Source organism: Anabrus simplex, chromosome 5 (genome assembly GCF_040414725.1).
Source record: "Anabrus simplex isolate iqAnaSimp1 chromosome 5, ASM4041472v1, whole genome shotgun sequence".
In the NCBI taxonomy this organism is placed as follows: Eukaryota; Metazoa; Arthropoda; class Insecta; order Orthoptera; family Tettigoniidae; genus Anabrus; species Anabrus simplex.
The window spans coordinates 107,246,379-107,268,072 of record NC_090269.1 but is presented as its reverse complement, the minus strand read 5'-3'; the positions used below and the strand labels follow the sequence as shown (position 1 = coordinate 107,268,072).

Here is a 21,694-nt window from a genome sequence, read left to right as displayed (position 1 = left end):
AAGTTACATAGACTTCCGACCACTTCTTCCTGGTGCTTCAGTTTTTTTTTTTTTTTTCAGGCAGTGTATCTTGATCAGGGGCTGCCTGGCCAAGGCGGTAAAGGCGTGCTCGGTTCGCCCGGAAGGACGTGGGTTCGAATCCCCGTCAGGAAGTCGAAACATTTAAGAAACGAGATTTCCACTTCCGGAGGTGCATATGACACTGAGATTCACTCAGCCAACACCAAAAATGAGTACCAGGTTAATTCCTGGGAGCAAAGGCGGCCGGGCGTAGAGCTAACCACTCTACCCCCATCAAGTGCCGCGGTTAACAAATGGTGGAAGCCTTTACCTTCCACTCCTCCAAGGGCCTTCATGGCCTGCACGGAGGTGTATTTGTCTTTGTAGTGTATGTTGATCACTCAGTAGGGCCCGGATGTTTATGCAATTCTTAAAATTATTTCCATGAAAAATACAAATTAAGCATGTTTTATCTACGGTGACTGAAATTAAGCAGTCATTTTATTCTTTAACGTTTTTTGTCATTTTCCGGTAATTTTTCATATTGTGGTCATATTTCCCCGTGAATTCTCGTGTTTGTCATATTTTTATCTTTTTAATCCATTTTCGCATTCCTAATTTCAGTCGTCTCAAAGACGGATTTTTCACACTTAATTGTTGTCCATAATTTCTTAGAAATATACATTTATGTGAATTAGTAGGGTAAGCTGTATAGAAAAAGACCAATGCGTATAAAGCGACAGAATAGTGAGGCTCAATTGAACTTTTAATGATTTGACGTATTTCAAATATAGCCCGATAACATCCTGCAGAGCTGAGCGGTCTTCTTCCAGTTACAAGTCAATGTTGCGAGAAAACAGAAGATCACTCCTATTTGAAAACTTTAAAATACTGTATATGTAATTTGCTACTGCAATTCTCTCTGATCGCCCATCAAAATTTGACATTTATTTCATTCTGTGTAGAGACGAGAGTTATATCTGGAATGAGTAATTAAATAAATTCAAAATATAATAATAAAATTATTACTCATTTATTGCTGAATGTTCTAGAATTTCAAAGTATATTTTCAATATAATATTAATTTAAACAGCGGCAAGATTTTGAAGATTCTGAAAAGGTTACCAAAAGACTTGTCATATTTATTGTCATATTTTAATACATTTTACGTCATAAATGCTTACCTATTTCTAATATTTTTAGGTCATAAGCATTCGGGCCCTATGATCAGTGCTACGGACAGTGACGTTCTCCTCACACAAGGCTACAGAGAGAGTTGGGGCAGCTTCTAAGGTAGCCGCCTACAGAATGTATCATGTGAACTTACTTGCATATGGCGATGGGAAGATACCAGCGTTCTTCTCTAGAACGTAACGGTTACGGTCGAGTTGAGTTTACCTGATTTTTATGAAAGTTTTCTCTTAATTTACCTTAATCTTAAAAATGTAGATTTCTAGGCTTTCTTGCTACAAAGTGTAACTAACCGAGCAGGTGCTATGTATTAAGGATGTACAAGTGTGGACCCTCGTTTCCCTTGTTCACTTCTTCTTTCTGTGACTAAGCTTTCCCAAATTCCATATTTTCCTTCTTTATTTTGGGTTTTTACATTTATTTTCCTCGCTTAGTCACAAATGTAGTATGGCTTATCCTCTGTCACCGGGCCTTCTGCCCCATTAGGTTTTATTGTAAGACATATCATGGGATTGCTTGATGGGTTCAGCATCCCAGTCTATTTTTTGTTTTCGGCATTTTCTATTAACCTTCTACTTATGTCATTCCTTGGCCGTGTGCTATGAGCTTTGGCAACTGGTTCTGTTGGATCCCTCTGACTCTTTGGTTGTGTTATTGCTTCCGTGTTGAGTAAGAGCAGTGAGTATCGAAAAGTATCAAAGCTGATGTTTTAAAGTTGTTATTTCCCTTTCGGAATATGTCTACTAGGTACCTTGATATAGGTAACAGCCACATCGGTTCTTTAAGGTTGGGAGTCCTTTGTCCTGTATAACTTAACTATGGGAAGTCCCAGATTCTTGCGCTACGTACCAAAGATTGTTGTACCATGGTAAAGACTAAGTTATGTGAAGAAATAACCTAAATATTACAACATATAAAGTGCAGTAAAGTATGCCACATGGTACTATCAAAATTAACACTACGTTTTACATATATCATAAATTGGGAAAAATATATTTCCCTGATATTCTCCACTCGAGAGCAGGAAATTATCGCATGACATTTTATATATTTTGAAATATTTAAAATCAATAACCGTCAAATAATGTTAATATGACCACATACAATTTGTTACGTAGTGTCTTTTAGTAGTGTTACGAAAAGTTTGCTGTGATGATTCCAGAATGGCCATTTAACCATTAAGAACCCTAGCATTCCATGACAACTGGTACCAGTAATTAAGAAAATCAATTATGTTTCTAAATCCCCAATTATTCAGCCTGTGGAACGCAGTGGATAAAAATGCAAGAGAGATCCAGAGATCCACAAGGAAATATACTACACAGAGTACAGACCAAACTTCCATTGACATATTCTATCATAACTAGATTTGTTACGAGTGCTTCAGGAATTTGAATATTGCTTCCATGTTCATGTGAAGATAAAGAAGTAATCGACCGTAAGACAAATTTGTATGAAAGTTAAATGTACATGCGAGAGCGACAGGGGAAATCAATAACCGCTGCATTCCGATATGATATCTACAGAGTTCGACCCATTACTAGTGGGCAAATCAGGTATTCCCAGTATGCAGACGTTGAGCATTCCCTGTGATGTAGAATGACGAAGCTCGAATACATTATGTATGACAGACGGGGCTGCTACCGTACATTCGTCAGTACAATGGTCAAGTGAACGTGACTGGCGAATGCAGATGGCATACACAATGAATATATCCGATATAGGTGTTACGAATGGAAATACGATAAATAACTTCAAAATGTATTTAAAGAAAAACTATAAAATTACAAAATTACCACATATCTAGCAAGTAATATATATTACAAGATGTCTCAACACGTAGCCCTCTTGGCTCGCCTCATTTCTGGGTGTCATGGCTTGCACAATATTGTTATATACAGTAGTTTCCCGGAGACGTTTGCGGTAATTTATGGAAAATGCACTCTGATAAAAAAATCTAAAGCACAGCATTTTAGTTTTACATACAACGTGCAAATTGCGGTGACGCTGATGTCCGTATTTCGCCCGCTGTTCCAACATGCCCCACAGACTTTCAATGGGGTTCAAGTCCGGTGATTTTCCAGGCCAATCGAGATGTAAACCAGTCACATATGCGTCCAGTCAGATTAATTTTGCCGTTATCTTGAAAAAATCGGGGTATCAATATCATACTCATCATGCAGATGTTGACTGAGAGGCAACAATCGCCCAGAATGTTTAAATTAACATGCTGGTTCATGTTAGTGGTCTCATCAGTGAGCGGACCCAATTCATGATATGAAAGACACTTCCAAAACATCACAGACCCAGCGCCGGCTTGAAATTCACCTTGCACACATCCAGGATGAAATACTTTTATTTGGCCTTCGATGCACCCGACGACGAACGTCATTGGAATACAGGCAAAAACATGATTCGTCAGACCACATTACGCACCGTCAGTCAGCCACTGTCCACGTTCGATGATTTCTAGTCCATTGAAAGACGAGCAACTCCATATGGATTCTTGCGAGGTGACGGACTCCAAATGTTCATTGCATGCATTTCCCGTCACAATGTTCTCTCGCTAACAGATTGGGATGGACTTTCATTCACTGACTGCAGCAATTCCTGTCGGATTCGGAACCGATTTTGGTTCATAAACCGTGAAATGCGTCTCCGGTCCCTCTCAGTCAGGATCTTTGTCCGACCACAATTCTGACGTGTTTCGTGGCCACGTGTAGTACACCCCCGCTCGTAGACACTTTTAACAGTCCGCTGCGGAACACCAACAAATTCAGTAACTTCACGCACCGTTCGGCTACGGGCACGGCCAAACACGATTGTCCCTTTCTGCCACTCTGTCACATCCTTATATCTACCCATGTTGAAGTACCCTGTCCGCTAGAAATATCAATGTCTCACTGATCGCTACTGCCTGATGCTCACGTAAAGGCAGTGCGCGTGCGGTTGAGCACGGTAGTCGTTCTTCGCTGTGGCATCTGTACAGGCTTAACAATCCATATGTGCGTACGCACTAGGGCGACTTATTTTTTTGTCCGGTGAGCTTATATTATGGGCCAAGCGGTACTGCCATCATCCACTCGCCCACATATGGTATAGAGAATCATTGTTGCAAACTTAGCGTATTTTCCGCCAAATTTGGCGGAGAAATAAATCATTTAGCGGACAGCGGATTTTTTGGCGGAATTCTAGATGTATTATATCGGAATTTAGAGTTTTATCCATTTTACGTTTTTTCTTTAAATTGTACTCGTCTGTCTCCGAGCTATTCTCTATTTCTTGTCAGGAGCTAGCAGTCACATGAGGAAAATATGTTACTTGGATTTGATGTTATGAGATCATGGTATCATAAATTTGTAATGCGTGGGGAAAGGTTATTACTTATCTCTTAGTTGACGAATGACGACAGATAATGAAACTGTGAGAATAGCATTTATGTTTTTGCTATGAAGGAAAACCGGTTAATGAACTGGCCTGTTCTGTGTGTGGCCCTTGAGGTAGGGGATTCACTTAGTTTGCACCCGGCAGTAAAACGCCTGTAAGTTTTAGCTCGCCGGCTAGCAGGCAGGGGGTTAATCCCAGTGAAACTCACATATCAGGTGAGTTTTGACATTTACTTTTTATTAATATTATTATTATTGCTCATTATTTGAGATCGGATTTCTTGGCGGAATTTTAGCGAATTTTAGTAGTATTTAGAGGACCTTGAAAATAAAATTTCGCAACACTGTAGGGAATAACCGGATATCGACAGAGGTTCGCATTGTAGTAGCAGCAGCAATGTTATAGACGTTTAAAACACGAGTATAATATCCGTTAATCAAACATTTTAGAGACTTTTTACAGAAATTATATTGACTAATTCGGTTATACTGGCAGCAATTTGCGAACAATCTTATTATTAATAACTCTGTGAGTACACGAGCTTTAATTTCCTGCATAACAGGGAGCATTTGTAGCAATTGATATCTGAACTCCTACAGAATAACACGGTATAATAATTTCAAAAAAATATTCGAACCACCACTTACTCCGGCATCTTAACTCTTAATAGTCTGTGCCAAAACCAGCCATGCTCCCGTGACAGGAAAACAAGAGCCGTTGCAAAACACAATAGAATGCTATTAACGGCGAGAAAGGATTTAAACATCATAGGGTGGAGATATGGTTGCTGAAAGGGTCGGGGTGGCATATGTATGTATACCCCTGCTCCCAACGGCAATTGCGGCTGTCTACATACTATTTTGTTCAATTAAAGTACATTTGTTATTTGCATCGAATGACGCCGAATGCGTCATACAATGTAGGTCATCACAATGAACTTCCCTATATCCGCTGTTAATTTCCGCGTCCCTCGAACGTATTATACAACATGACAAGGTAATTACAATCAAAACATAATAATCCATGTCAATAACGTGATCATTTTGACAATGTAACAGGAATCTGTATTGAAGATTTCTTGCATTTTTCCGTTTGAGCTCGTAAAAAGGCAACTTTGGAGCTTAATGTGGCCAGGAATATTTAGTCATGAGCTATGGGACCTATAGTTTTATTTGCAATCCGAGTTATCAGAACTAGATTTTTCATTTCGAGTTAGCCTGACATTACCCCGGCCACTTTGGCGATAATCTAGTTCCACCTGTACCTTATTAACAATCAATCAATCAATCAATCAATCAATCAATCAATCAATCAATCAATCAATCAATCAATCAATCAATCAAGTGGCTCAACAGCCAAAAAAAGGAAAGGGCCATGAAGGTCGTGAAATGAGAGACTCCCTAGGCCTTTAATGTTCTAACACCGTCGGGGTCGGAAAAGAACGATAGTTGACCTAGGGAGATAGGATAGGATAGATGAAAGTGAGGAGTGTAGCAGAAGTGGAAGCAAGCAATGCCAGTAATAATAATAATAATAATTGCTTTACGTCTCGCTAACTACTTTTACGGTTTTCAGAGACGCCGAGATGCCGGAATTTTGTCCCGCAGGAGTTCTTTCACGTGCCAGTAAATCTAGCGACACGGGGCTGATATATATGAGCACCTTCAAATACTACCGGAGTGAGCCAGGATCGAACCACCCAAGTTGGGGTCAGAAAGCTAGCGGCTCAACCGTCTGAGCCACTCAGTCCGGCGGAAGCAATGCCACGACTCGGCTAAAGACCCCGTGGTCGTCAATCCAAGATGCCACGTTAAGAGCCCCTGGGGCGCCTTATAGTCGCCTTTTACGACAGGCAGAAGATACCGTGTGTGTTATTCTACCACCCCCACTCACAGGGGGACAACAAATACTGGAGTGCCATGTGGTAACCGTGTCGACATCCTCAGCCGCATTGCTTCGCTTTCACGACCAGGTTCGTAAACGTGTTCTAGCCTTCAGCCCAGAATTAAAATCCTTGGAATGGCCGAGAATCGAACCTGGAGCCTGTCGGTAAGAGGCAGACATGCTACTCCTAAATCACACGGTTGCTCATCTCATAAGCAAATATACAGTAAAACATCTACACATAAATCAATGATCGACGATCTTTAAGAGAGATTTCGTCTTTACTTTCAATGGTCATAACTTGAGGATAAGAAGTATACAAGTATTAATAATAAACAACAGGCGAACTTCTTAATTCGTTCAGCATATAAGTGGGGAAAACGTTGTCATTTGATAGAAGGAAGGAAAGAAAGAAAGAAAGAAAGAAACCTTTTTTTTTTTTTGCTATTGGCTTTACGTCGCACCGACACAGATAGGTCTTATGGCGACGATGGGACCGGAAAGGGCTAGGAGTGGGAGGGAAGCGGCCGTGGCCTTAATTAAGGTACAGCCCCAGCATTTGCCTGGTGTGAAAATGGGAAACCACGGAAAACCATCTTCAGGGCTGCCGACAGTGGGGTTCGAACCCACTATCTCCCGAATACTGGATACGGACCGCACTTAAGCGACTGCAGCTATCGAGCTCGGTAAAGAAAGAAAGAGAGGTTTACCAATACTCCTTAACGACAAAGACAGTAACACTCCCGTATTTCTGGGACCATGAAAACTTAATTCAAAAACATTAGTGAAACCATCTGGTATTCTGAAAAGCAACCACGTAATCATAAAATACCCACTAGTAACTTCTAGGACATGAACCATAGCGAGTTATACATGAACGTTACAAGCTTCTTCACAATCACATCTGAATATTCCTCATACACAAGCAATCATTGATTTTGTTCCTCAGTTTTAATAATAATAATAATAATAATAATAATAATAATAATAGTTGTTTTACGTCCCACTAACGATTTTTACGGTTTTCGGAGACGCCGAGGTACCGAAATTTAGTCCCGCAGGAGTTTTTACGTGCCAGTAAATCTACCTTCAAATACCAACGGACTGAGCCAGGATCGAACCTGCCAAGTTGGGGCCAGAAGGCCAGCGCCTCAGCAGACTGAGCCACTGAGCCACTCAGCCCGGCCTTCAGTTTCATGCCACGGGATCTGCGTCTAGGAGGAGCGAGAACCAACAGATCACTCAACTGAACTATTAAACTCTTGTTCAGGATGCTTTGGTTTGCTTTGTTTCGTTTTTTGCTATTCGCTTAAAGTCGCACTAAGTTAGGATTTCAGTGTCGATAGCGTAGGAAAGGGTTAGGACAGGAAAGAAAGCGGTCGTGACCTTAAGTAACAGTATTAACCTGGTGTGAAAATACGAAGCCATGGAAAACCATATTCAGGGCTGCCGATGGTGGAATTCGAACCCACCATCTCCTGAATACAAGTGCACAGCTACGTGGCCCATACCGCAGCGCGCTCGCCCGGTGTTCAGGATGTCTGAGTGTACACTGAAGCAAAACGAGCTAAAGGTGTTTTCAACGTAATGCACGAATAATAATGTTTACAAAATTTCACTAATTCCTTCTCTCTCTTGTTCCCTCCTTCACTGGGTCTTCACACGTTTCAAACCTATCGAAAACGAAAGCAAATGCAATATATTGATGTTTGGCTTCTCCTGTAGTATATTAACATGCAAAAGTCGCCCATGGTTCAGGATAACTTCGCATTAAGATGAATATAAGGCTCAACGAAGCGTAGAAGATAACAATTTAAGTACTTATCATGATGAAGTCAAATATTACGGTAAAAATGCCGAGCACCTGGCCTCTCTTCAGGAACTAGCTGGGTTTAAAGAGGTAGAAGTTCCAGAATTTCAATCTAGAAAGGGACTCTTTAGCGTAGCAGTGAATTTACTGGCACTGGTCAACCAGATGTGCTGAGATTCGATAATGGAATCTTGAGTATAGACGTGTGTATAAAAGAAAGTAGCATTACTCAGCTGTTATTGACAAAGACAAGAACAGTTATTTTAAATATAGAGCCTTCAACTCTTGGAATGGAATCGTACAAGTCAATGAAGAAAAAAAGAAACACAAATAAGAACATTCTAAATGGTACTGTCTTGATGCAGCTCAGTGCTTCTAAATGATCCTGAAATTATTAACTTCAGACGTGTACTACATCACAGACTAACAAGCAAGCCACTATCTGAAAGAAACCTACTCAGCTGCACTTTCGTAGTAAACGATGTTCCTAGAAAACACCGCGGACGTAATTAATTCTTAAAATCCTGCACCGCAAGCAAGCAACGATTTTAAAATGGACAACAGAGAGAGACAAACTGCGTGTTCGACACACCTTCAAAATAATCAGTCGAATGGAATCATCACAATGTCCTTATAATATACTCCATACCATCACCGATTAGGTTAGTTCAAGCTGTTGATATACTGGAAGTAGAGATCGGAAGATGGTTTCCTGTAGTTTCTCATTTCGATCCCAGGAATTGCTGGGATGATTCCTTTCTCAAAGGCCACAGTCTTTTGCTTTCGAGACCTATCCACTAATCAACTACAGAATCAAACATTACGAGTGATTCAATACTAAGTTATGGATTAGAACACAATGATATTCACCTGGATGACCAAAGCCCATGGAATAAAACTATATTTGGCCCAAGAATCACATACAGTCCTCCGTGACATTCGAACCGGGCCACAAAGCTTCCTGGAAATAAAAGTGCCGGGCTGAGTGGCTCAGACGGTTAAGGCGCTGGCCTTCTAACCCCAACTTGGCAGGTTTGATCCTGGCTCAGTCCGGTGGTATTTGAAGGTGCTCAAATACGACAGCCTCGTATCGGTAGATTTACTGGCACGTAAAAGAAGTCCTGTGGGACTAAATTCCGGCATCTCGGCGTCTCCGAAGACCATAAAAGTAGTTAGTGAGACGTAAAGCAAATAACATTATTATTATTATTATTATTATTATTATTGGAAATAAAAGCAGTGATTCGTCGTTGCGTCTGAAAATACCGCTATGTGTCGATGTTGTCCGACAAATAATGACCCACAGCATATACATTATAAAGAACGAGAATTCTTTGATACAACTCGCGTAATATTGATCCACCAGCCAGAGTTCTAAGATTTATCATAGCGATTTTTCTAGGTGCAACTGCGGCATGTTATTTTCGTGAAGAATACGACGCAGTATAAGCAATACTTATACCTCTTTGGAATAACCTAAATCTAAAGTCATATTCAAATCTGTTACTGTTAAAGCCTGTGTCACAGTGGGTTATAGTCTAATGTCAAGTGGGAAGCGTTACAGTGCTCACAGGCGAGCTTTTTACTCGCGACTAGAGAAGTGAATTTGGACTGGTCAAACTTGACCAGCCGCTAGCTTGCGAGTTCAAATCACGTGACTCAATTGCTTCGAATCATTAAAGAGGAACAGAAAACAATCTTAGACTTTTTAAATAGCCGAGGACGAATATGACAGTTTTGCTATAGATAGAGGTCTGGTGGGGGCACAGACAACCATTTCGGTTTTGAGAGACGTGCAAGTACCAGAATTTTATCACAGAGAGATGTTATTTAAGAATCAGTAAATCTACTGACACATCTTACATTTCAGGCGTTGCAAATTTCAACCAACTGCGCCGAGATCCCATCCCGCAACCCTAAGCATCCACACAATCAATTACGCCAGACAGCCGGTCTGGAAAACCACTTCTGCGATGACAGTGACCTCAAGATACTGAGTGCAGCCGTTGCCTACGAGATATACCTCGTATATCTCGTAGGCAACGGTGCAGCACAATCCAATACTTGTTCCGAGATCTGATTCCGGGCATTGAACAAACGAAGCTACTATGTCAGCCTCTAACTACTGCACAGCAGCGCTACTTCGAATGCTTAACCGAACATTACTCTTAAATTAAAGCAAAAGCGAACAAGTATCATAGGGTTTACCTGAGACAGGTGTGTAGTTTGGTCGCCTTCGCCACCAAGTCCTCCCACAGCGGTGTTCCATTCTGTAACAAAGGATATGCACCATTACACATCAATCACTTTTATAACAAAGATAATATTTTTAAAGAGTCAGAACAGATCCAATACTGTAGAGGAGAAAATCAATAAAACTTCATATAGACCCTTTACTTCATCGATATTGCCAATGAACACTGCGAGCGATTATATTGCTGTTAAAAGGATGAATTCAATCATGTTCTGTTCAACTCTATTAAACAAGTCCAGTGTTCTCCCCAGAAATGTTGGTCAGCCGGGTGGCAATAATGAGTAGCGGGCCGGGGATACAACGTAAAATATGAATATGATAACTCTTCAATTTATTCCCTTAGTTCGGTAGGTGGAAGTCAAACAAGCCTTTTAAGATGGCGAAGAAGGCAGTATGAACAGCTTGGCGAGTGTGAAGGAGGCTACGACAAAGTGGATGTTCTTTTAGCGATAGCCTATTGCAGAAAGACTTGGCCGGGATGCATCCACAGTGCATCGGTGTTGGCAACAATGATCATGGGGAGGCACTGTCTCAAGAAAACCGGGGTCCGCACACGGGTCACTACGGAGAGGAAAGGCCGCCGTATTCGCCGCATCTGCAACAGCGGTTAGAGTTTCAGTTGGCACCAGAGTGAATTGTAATAAATCGATTACTTGAGGGACGGTTCCGAGCCAGACGTCCCGTAGCGATCATGCCACTACCTCCGATTCACTGCCATGTGCACCTTCAGTGGAGTCAGCCAGATCTCACTGGAGTGGAGACCTGTTGTGTTCTAAGGTGAGAGCCGTTTCTGTCTCCGTGCCAGTGATGGGGAGCGACTTCCTTTGACAGCAGGAACATTCTCGTCATTATTCAAAGAACCCTGAAAGCGGATTTGTACGTCAGACCGGTGACTGAACCGATTGTGTTGCCATTCATACGCAGCGTTTTCCAACAGAATAACGCTCGTCCTCATATCGCTGCTGTCACCCAACGTGCAGTACAGAGTGTCGATCAGTTGCTTTGGCCAGCGAGATCGCCAGACCTTTCACCCACTGAGAACGTATGGTACATTATGGGGCGACAAATCTAGCGTCATCCAATAACAGCCTTTAATGATGCTGATTTGACTCACCTAGTGCAACAGGCGTGAAACTCCATCCCACAAAATGACACACGGCACCTGTTTGATACAAAGCATGCATGTTTGCATGGTTGCATTCACAATCAGCGGTTATTAATGTACCACCATGTCACAATGTTCTCTCGCGCATACTCGAACCTGTGTCCTGGAAACTTCAATCAAATAAAGATGTTACCCAGAAAATTGCGTAACTTAAAACTGCATTCCTTTAAACCAATGTCTTCTTGATGTTGCGATTTCATGTTCCATCAACGTTTTACTTTTTCCGTTCTATTGCTTTCTTATTTGTATTTTCACTAAACATATGTGAATGATATTATACCGTAAACTCGTAACATGAGTTTATCCGTTATAAACAAATAATACAGCTTAAAGCCTCAACATATCCGTCCTGGGGCTGAGAATGAAGCCTGGAATCAATCATCCCAACTTTTCCATTAGATCAAATATCCGAGGATTTTGTTTGCAAGTTGTTTTACGTCGCACCGACACAGATAGGTCTTATGGCAACGATGGAACAGGAAAGGGCTAGGAGGGGGAAGGAAGCGGCCGTGACCTCAATTAAGGTACAGCCCCAGCATTTGCCTGGTGTGAAAATGGAAAGCTACGGAAAACCATCTTTAGGGCTGCCGACAGTGGGATTCGAACCCACTATCTTCCGAATACTGAATATCGGAGGAAAATAATATGGAAAATTTCCGCTTTTAACATCGGGATTCTCACATCGTATCTGTTTCATTAGTCGCGCTGAGTGACTTCCTGAGCCCAAGTTGTCGGGTTCGATCCTGGCCCAGTTCGGCGGATTTCAAGGAGCTCGTGTCTGTAGACTTACCGGCACATACAACTTTTGCGGGGCAAAATTCCGGCATATATGCGTCTCCACAAACGATATTAGTATTTAGTGGGGTGCAAAACTGAACGCATTATTTCTTTTTCATTAATACTACTATCTCTACCTCTAGCTATAAGTTTCACAGAAATTTCCGCAAAAGAACGAGGAACAGCTTATAACTGCTCGTCTTGACGTTCTTTCATATTTTACCACTATATTTCCCAGTGACGTGCACTGAACCCCATCTACGCCCGCGCTGCTGGGGTAAAGAACTTTGTATTAAGATTTTTTTAATTATTCCTTAGAACGTTTTTAATAATGTTTAAAAATTGTGAACATCTAAGCCAAGCCAAGTACAGCTGTCTCGACAATCCGCTCGCTTCAGCTTCTCCAGCGAGCTGGATTTCCTTGCCGGCGCGATAGAGAGCTACCCCCAGCGAAATTAAGGTAGCTTGGGTGACGCACTTACTTGAAGCTTCCTCGAGGCGAAACTGTCGCCCCTCCTACGACAGCAATTTACGGCGACAGGCCAGCTAGCTAAGGTAAGGGGTGTTAGTTTTAATACTTGACACTCGAAGTCTTCAGCGCCACACACTAGAGACTGCAAGAGAAATATCAACATCTTAACAGTATAGCCACTTGCACATCGTCTTGCTAATAAAAATAGATCCAGTATATGAATCAATCGTAATATAGAAGAATATATTTTAGTCTTGGGTGTCGGCATGCATACAGTTTTTTTCGAGCAATTCATTGATGGCACGTGTAGAATTTGTGTTCCGATAGCCGCAGAAAAATATTTAGGTTGCCCAGCATGAACACAGAGATAAGCGCGAATGTCTGTGATGCTGGTATGTAGTGAATTTTTGTAGTGTTACTCTTGGATTATAGGTGAAGGTTTCGTGAGTTTTGTGGCATTCTTCGTGAATATAACGTGTGTTATACGTCGTGACAAATATTTTCCCTCGTTTGTCGTTGATGCACGTACACTCAGTATGAGAGTGAAACTATAAAATTTCAACGACGGTAAATATACCAGTTAAATTTTGCTTATTAGCTTAGATTAGGCTTTTTAAGTAGGAAAAAAAAACAAATTGTTAGCCCCAGTGTATTTTTGTGAAAACCACGACTGTACTATCACGAACCGTCACTATGTTGGTGTCGTCACTGCCGTGAAGTATGTGCGAGCGTGTGGTTGAAAATATTCTTGAACGATCTTTCTCAGGTAGACCTTTCCACGAAAAACGCAGCCTTATAAAATTGCAATGTTGACTTTAGAGAGTGTAGTGGGGCTACAACTGTTTATATATATTTTTTAATGTTTGCAGCTGGGGTAATTAACATGTTCGCCGCACGCCACTGATACTTCCATTATATTCGGTTGGTTCTTCCCCATTTGAAGGTGTTATTCAGTTTTACGCAATAACTCTTAATATAAGAGGCTAAGGAAGAGAAACACCCTCGATAACATATCCATAATGGATTAAAATCCTCTACATTCGAAGAAAGGCAGTAGCATGTTCAGTCCAAGAGGAACGTCACCGAACAGTAGTTGAATGCGTAATAAACATGTTCTTAAGTAAGTTTTGCAGGAAGGAAGATAATTCCCCACAGTGCATCATTAACAACTCATCTTCCTCGTCACAGAAGAGCATAATTTCATCATTCAAGGTGGGGTGGAGCTCATAATCCCACGGCTTCGAGAATGAGATTATCTGGTAACCAGGTCCCTCTTTCAGTAATGAGGAAAAGCACACACATCTCGATACGCACCATCCTTCACGAATTGCTACCTTAGTTTAACATTAGTAGCCATTACTTTATTAGTGCTCAGCACATATTTCATAAAATACGGAATATCACAGTCACGTGGTAACAAATTAACTTTCTTCTGAGTAGGTTGCCGATACCTATCCTGAAGTCGTCGTCTTCTTCTTCTTCTTCTTCTTCTTCTTTTTCTTATTATTATTATTATTATTATTATTATTATTATTATTATTATTATTATTATTATCGGTCCTAAGAGACATCGGAATTATGTGCAGGAAGGTATTCCTTAACGTGCCAATAAATCTACCGACACGGGACTTTACAATTATTCTCTTAAATATCGACCGACTGCATATAAATTCGATCTCACAAACTTCAACACAAGCATCTGGCCAACCGAACTGTTTAGCTGGAGAGTTAGTTATACACATAATCGCTGATTTCACAACATAAGTTATCAAATCGTTTTTGAATGTAAGCATATTCCTCTATGACGAAGTAACGCTTCAAGACTAAGGTGAAACTCTCGTACTTAATTACAGAACAATGTATGTTACCAAACACGGTAGAGCGCTCCGCGTCTTTTAAGCAACCAGTATAAAAGTATCACCATGACGTATAGTATCACCAAGAATGTGTGTCATGATGCATAAATTACTACTGATACGCTTCGAATGAAGATTCCAGAAAATCTATCGGCAGCCACTCCTTAAACATTCCTATCCGACGAGTCAGATGACACTTGTCCTGTGAGGTGTACGAATGAATGAATGAATGAATGAATGAATGAATGAATGGACAAGTTAGTGTAATGAATGAGAGCACCAAACAAGAGGAGAAAAACGTTCGTTAATAATGAGTTGTAACGGCTTTATACAACGGATTTCAGTGCGGTAACTCGAAGATTGAAATTACACTGTTGGAAAACAATGAGCTATTAACAGAAGGAAAATAAACACTACCGGCGTCAGAAATTGGAACAGAATGCATCGGAGAGTCGGACTGAGTTAAGAAACCGATGGTGATTGTTCTAATTTCTTAAGTATTATAATGAATAACTGTAGGAAAAAAAGTCTGAATATAAGCTCACAGACTTATGCTAACACAAAATAAACTCAAAGACGTATAGTACAGTAGTTAAAATTATTATTTCAAGGAAAGAGTATTTTCTGTCTGTCGTAATTGACGTATTCAGAAATGGTCGACATGTTTCCGAACCAATACGCAGTCACGATTAATGTTAGCGATAAAAACTTACAAAACCAACGTCAAATCAAGGGCTACTTTATTTTCTGACAGACCGGCAGCGTACCCAGTGAGATGAGTGCACAGAGGGCATGATGCACAAAACAAAGGATTTGAAATTCGCTCACAAGAATTAAACTTAATTAGGGAGAAATGTCGGGGTACATTAATATACTTCCCAGGCTGAAACCCTGAGAAGAATTATGTCTTCAACATGCAATGAGGTATACAGTAAAAAAAAAAAAAGCAATGTTTTGGAGAACAAAGCAACAATTATCCTAATCAGCGTAATTTCTCCTCTTATTTTAAGGAGGATCAATAATTATTTCACCAAGAAGTTTCATAGTGTCCGTATATATACACTGCAGATAAATTCATATCGTTCACTGTTTAAGCCTTATAAAGAGAAGACCTTGCCCTTGTTATCCTCAAAAGTACGACCTGATATAAAAATGGACTGTTAACATCTGCTGCCATGATTTATTGACATAAGGGCATTTGGCAATGGCTCCTGAGCACCGTACACGAACAAGCTCCCCCGGTGGAACACAAATATACAGAGTTACTACCGCTCATAAAGTGATAGAAATAGCCCACGTTTCTCCCAAACACAAGCAGGCCAATGGCTCTCCACGTGGAGGAACCGGAAAGACCAATACAGCCTGCTTGTTATATTAGCTTACAGTACGACAAAGGTGTGCCATCTCGTTTCCGTGGTTTACCGTTCACAGCAGACGATTATGAGTACGCCTGACATTAATCTCTTTCTAACTACTTTTGCATTTCGCGGTAGAAACAAGAATATAAATATACGAAGAAAGTTTTGAAAGACCATATACCCTCTTAGTGAACTCTTACGCCATGCAGGATATACAGATACTGCATCCTTTCACTCCACTCACAGGGGATATAACGAGTTCCGATAAATCGAAGGAAATGTGTAGCATCATCACGTCCAACAATATGGCAACTAATCCAGCACACAACATTCCCATGCTATGGCACAGGATAGCTCCACCTACCAAGATCTATGTTCAACAAAATGGTCGCTGATTTAGCACACTGTGTTATGGTCATAAATATTTGCAAGATACATGAGAAAAATTCTGTTGCCCGTCACTGTGTGTGAGGGGCTTTGCTGTGACCTAGACGAAACGCCAGTCAAAGACAGTTGAAACTCTTAAAACACGGCGCCATTTGTACCTACTGTATACAGAAAAGACAGTTCCAGGGATGTAAGGTTGACAGGCAAAATATTATTTCGAAGGAGTAAATACTATTCACGAGCAGGCATATTCATCCATCAAACCAGAGAACTGTAAGAATTTCGTCATTCTACCCTCTCTTAATCTGCTTTCATTCAATTGATGATTAGAATTATTACCCATGAAAGGGACACATTTATGTTGTCGCAGTGGTTGATGATCTCTTACGAGAGAGAGAGAGAGAGAGAGAGAGAGAGAGAGAGAGAGAGAGAGAGAGAGAGAGAGAGTGTGTATGGTCTAACAAATCTCGCTGCTGTGGAGTGGATACCAGGCTTGCAGTTTACTGCGATTGTTGACATCATTGAGGCCGGTTACCTGATCAAACGGAGATTCAGAGCTAAGATGCAGGAACAGTATTTGTGACAGTTTCAGAGTGTAATATAGTGTCAATCGCTTTCAGGGGCAATAATACCCATCCACATAAAGTTGTCCTCGTCAATTATTTCCTTGTCACTTGACGATGTTGCTCGGATGGAATGGCCAACTAGGTCACCATGCATAAATTCTATCGAACACGTGGTATGTCATAGACCGATGGATATCACATCACCTTCTCACCGGATACTTCTAGGAACTAAACGTGGATCTTCGCGAAGAATGTTTGCTATCTACTGCACTCATCATAAATCGTACTTATTCTGAGAATGGACTGATTACCTGTATAGCAATCACATTATCACCTTATCACATATTAAGTCAAGCTTTCACACATACTGCACAGCTAGTCGTCCGCACAAACTCAGGTTTTGTTTCTAACGGTCCGCATTTTCCTCTGTTTCTTTGTTTTGCCATGTTTTACTAGTCGCAACTTTTACCTTGTACAGAGTGGTATCCGCAAATAAGTCGCGTACCGGATCCATAATACTTTCGCAGTAATGAAGGAAATGAGAATGAGATATGAGCTGTTTTCGTTTACGGCGTTGTACACTGTCATTCAGCTCAAGTTGCAGTATCGCTATAATAATGGCGTGTGACCTCCGAAGAGGCCTGGTGCAGGTCTTTCGAGTTGACACCGTATAGGCGACCTGCGCGTGTATGAGAATGGGGCCCTATCTATGATGAATTCTAATTATGAAGACGGCACACACACACCCAGTCCCCGAGCCATCAGAATTAACCAATGAAGGTTAAAATCCCCGACCCGGCCGGGAATCGAACCCGTGACCCCCTGGACCAAAGACCAACACGCTAACCATTTAGCCACTTAGCCCGACGCAGTATCACTGCCATCGCAGAATCATGTTCAAACGGAACCTAATGGATATCTTGAGAATGACTGAATGAAATAGTCATAACGATGACGAAAGTTCGAAACGCAGACTTTAAGCGTCATTACATATAGACAAAATGTCAAAAAAATAGTATTTAAGACACGTTGCGATACCGTACCTTGTGGTGTCTCCTAAGTAAAGTGACGTAAGGCATGATAATCACTTGGATAGATACCTTACGAGTTGCTTGCTGGCTACAGGAGGAGCGGAAGAGAACTGACCACCGTAGAAAACAGCAAGAAAACTCCAGCTCAGGATGTCAGATCAGTGGCCTCTGGCCTAGCTGAGGGCACCGACTAGATCGCCAACGTCCACTTTGTATAAAGTAACAAAAGTTTCGTTTCACCTTTAGTCGGTATTTTGTGATAGATGCATTACACTTGCATCTGTCTCTTAGCGCAGGCCAACGCAAAATGTAGGTTGCATTGAAGCTTCCCTCTCATTTATGGCCACGGCAGTACGGGTTTGCTGGGGTATGGGTGGTGCTGAGTAATGAAATTCAGAACACGACTAGTCTGGATGGTATGAAAAGTGTTTCTCATAGGGTTAAGTGTGCTGCGACAGCACTTCGGGCTCCATGAGGAAAGCGATGGTCAAAAAAAATAGCTCACTCTCCATCTTGCCTGTCTGCTAAGTCTTCAGTTCCTCCTGTGGGTGGGGGGCAGTAGAATAACATCCACGGTATCCCCTGCCTGTCGTACGAGGCGACTAAGAGGGGCACCAGGGGATCTGAACTTTAGAGAGTGGGTTGGCGACCACGGGGCCCTTAGCTGCGTCCTGGCATTGCTTCCACTTGTGCCACGCTTCTCACTTTAACCTATCTTATCCGACCTCCCTTGGCGAACTCTTGTTCCTTTCCGACCACGACGGTATTACGTATGGAGGCCTAGGGAGTTAGTGTTATATACAGGATGGTTGCCTAGTTGTACTTCCTCTTAATAATAACCACCACCACCACCACAAATGTTGCAGAGCCACACGGGTTCTCTAGTCAGGGTTTATTTTCCTGCAGCTTACTTTGTTGTTCTCAATTTAAAGTAACCGAGTTCATTACACTCGAAATTCCTTAGCGCTACGTGAATGTACCAGCCTTGTTCTTGGTAATATGGGATTGGCAGGCCCGTACTCTTTTGACTAGGGAGTTTCCTAGGTTGCTCTTCGACCTTTTAGATTCGGTTTAACTCCATCCATTTTATTTTACTGTTGGGTTAAGTTCTCCTAAAATTTCCAACATTTGTTGTACCCTTATTTTAAGTATACCCTGTATTTATTTGACTTCACTTATTTATCAGTGATCTTAGTATTTAATGAAAAAGGTATAATGAAATACAATTGGTTCTTTCTGCATCTACCCCGTCTAGACCAGAGGCTGTACACCAAGCCTCGTTACAGTTATTGTTATTGTTATTATTATTATTATTATTATTATTATTATTATTATTATTATTATTATTATTATCATATTGACTCAGTTATGTGCTCTCCCTCCACTTTTGAAACGTGAAATGTTTCTCGCTATGCATACGTCTCATGTTTCTGGCTTTTTAATACATTACTAAGTTTGCTGCTCCAACAAGAATTTAGTTTACATAATTTACTAGAATAGTAATAGGGCAGTGGCGAGTTCAAAAGCCTGGCTTAGCGAGGAGTCAACTTTAATAAATTCAAATATAGCTAGCTCTATGTCTCGCCTAATTGAAGCCAATGGACTATCGTCGGGGCCCACGCGCGTTAGTCCCGTCTGGCACACGTGTCGGAAGAGTTTCCCATTATACATTGATTAATTACTTCCTAATTCAGTGATCGAAGTAGTTCGTTGATCTTTCTGTCACACCACCACAACATACTATAGCTCAGGAATTACCCCTTGCATAACTTGGCAAATTTTGAACAGAAGCCTTGTTAATAAAATATTTAACGTCAAAATGGCAGTCGACTACCATTGCTTTGGTATTCGATCACACAAACTTGACTACAGAGGCGAGCATCTAACCAACGGAGCTTTGCATCTAATCTCTCCTGGCCTGTTTCCCCAATAACCCTGGGTCGGCATTAATGAGGATCAAGCCCAGTTTCACGGCCGGATGCCCATGCCCTTCCTGACGTCAACTACATGTGGAGGAAGGTATTCATTATTGCGTGTTTGAGTGTATGTGTGTAATTGAAAATGTGTATTAAGATGATCACTAACACCCTGCCCCGAGCTGGAGGAATTAACCAAATGCGGTTAAAATCCCCGAGAATCACACCGGGGTCTTATGAAACGATGGTCACGGCGCTGACCATTCAGCCAAGGAATAGGATGAGCTGCACAGCCAGTCGAAGAAGAAATAATTTTAAAGTATGCTTATATATTTATACCGTTTCGATTTTCAAGAAACCAACTTTCCAAGTTTTGGAAGCGAATAACGCTGAATGTGTCAAAATATTATTTCAGTGGTTTTTTTTTTACTTTCAAACGTCATCTCATTAATACTGACTCTCAGCTCAACTTGGGTGTACAAGCTCAAGAGAGTTTCTTCAAGATCACAGGATCCAGTCATTTTCATTCCAGTGATATCCTGCTGCCACTTAATTTTCATGGATCAATAGGTTTGCGATGGACTTTGCCACTCGGCACTTTTCAACTTTACGTTTCGCGAAAACTTTGTTCCACGTCCCCCGAAGTGAAAATAGTTTCCATTGAAAATACAAAGCACTAATGTAGCAAACAATTATTTTTAATTTACACTATTTCCTACAAGTGATTTAATGGAAAGGATGCAAAAATGGTAAAAGAATAACTACAAATCTGTGAAAAAATGGAATTAAAAACATTGGAACAGCCAAGAACAACCCAAAAGTGTCGGGCTGAGTGTCTCAGACGGTTGAGGCGCTGGCCTTCTGACGCCAACTTGGCAGGTTCGATCCTCGTTCAGTCCGGTGGTATTTGAAGGTGCTCAAATACGTCAGCCTCATGTCGGTACATTTACTGGCACGTAACAGAACTCCTGCGAGACTAAATTCCAGCACCTCGGCGTTTCCGAAAACCGTAGAAGCAGTTAATGGGTCGTAAAGCCAATCATATTATTATTACTAATCATCAACCCAAAAGTGATATTAGTTTCTGTAATAATCAAAATCAACAGCTGGAAAACAGTGTTCGTCGATAGTGAAGTTAAATACAGGGTGTATCTACATTTCTATTACACAATGAGCGAGCTTGTAGGGTGGACCGAGTAGATAACATTTTGAATAGAAACCCATGTCTGGAAATGCAGTTTACGAGCAAAACATCACCCCACGTTTAAAGGTCTCGCGTCTGCTGGGCCAATGAGCGAAGCGGAGTAGTACGTTGTACGCAGTGCTTCTGCGTCCATTTACAAGAAGGCTCGGCCCGGCGACCACCTATTTTGATACAAATGTCCCTGTGTATCATGTTCCGCTACCATAACCCGCGCAAGCAAATCTTTCTGTCTCCCGTAAACCTGACTCCTCATGTGACCCTACAGGAAATAATCCGGTTATTAGGTTGCGAGGCCTAGGGAGTCTTTCATTTTCACGCCCTTCGTGGCCCTTAAATTTCTTTGGCCAATACCTTCATTTTTCGAAGTGTCGGATCCATTCCATTTTTTCTCTCTGATTAATGTTATATAGAGGATGGTTGCCTAGTTGTACTTTCC

At 41.3% G+C, this 21,694-nt stretch overlaps 1 protein-coding gene across 4 annotated transcripts in view; it reads right to left on the bottom strand.

Annotated features, from left to right (window-relative positions):
- The window catches only part of LOC136873811 (protein MTSS 2), a 644,214-nt gene that overhangs the window by 556,741 nt on the left and 65,779 nt on the right, over positions 1-21,694 (bottom strand). For all 4 annotated transcript variants that reach the window (XM_067147063.2, XM_067147065.2, XM_067147066.2 and 1 more), the window contains exon 2: positions 10,481-10,542. In XM_067147063.2, the coding sequence (XP_067003164.1) occupies positions 10,481-10,542 (62 nt within the window). The remainder of the gene's footprint in view (positions 1-10,480; positions 10,543-21,694) is intronic.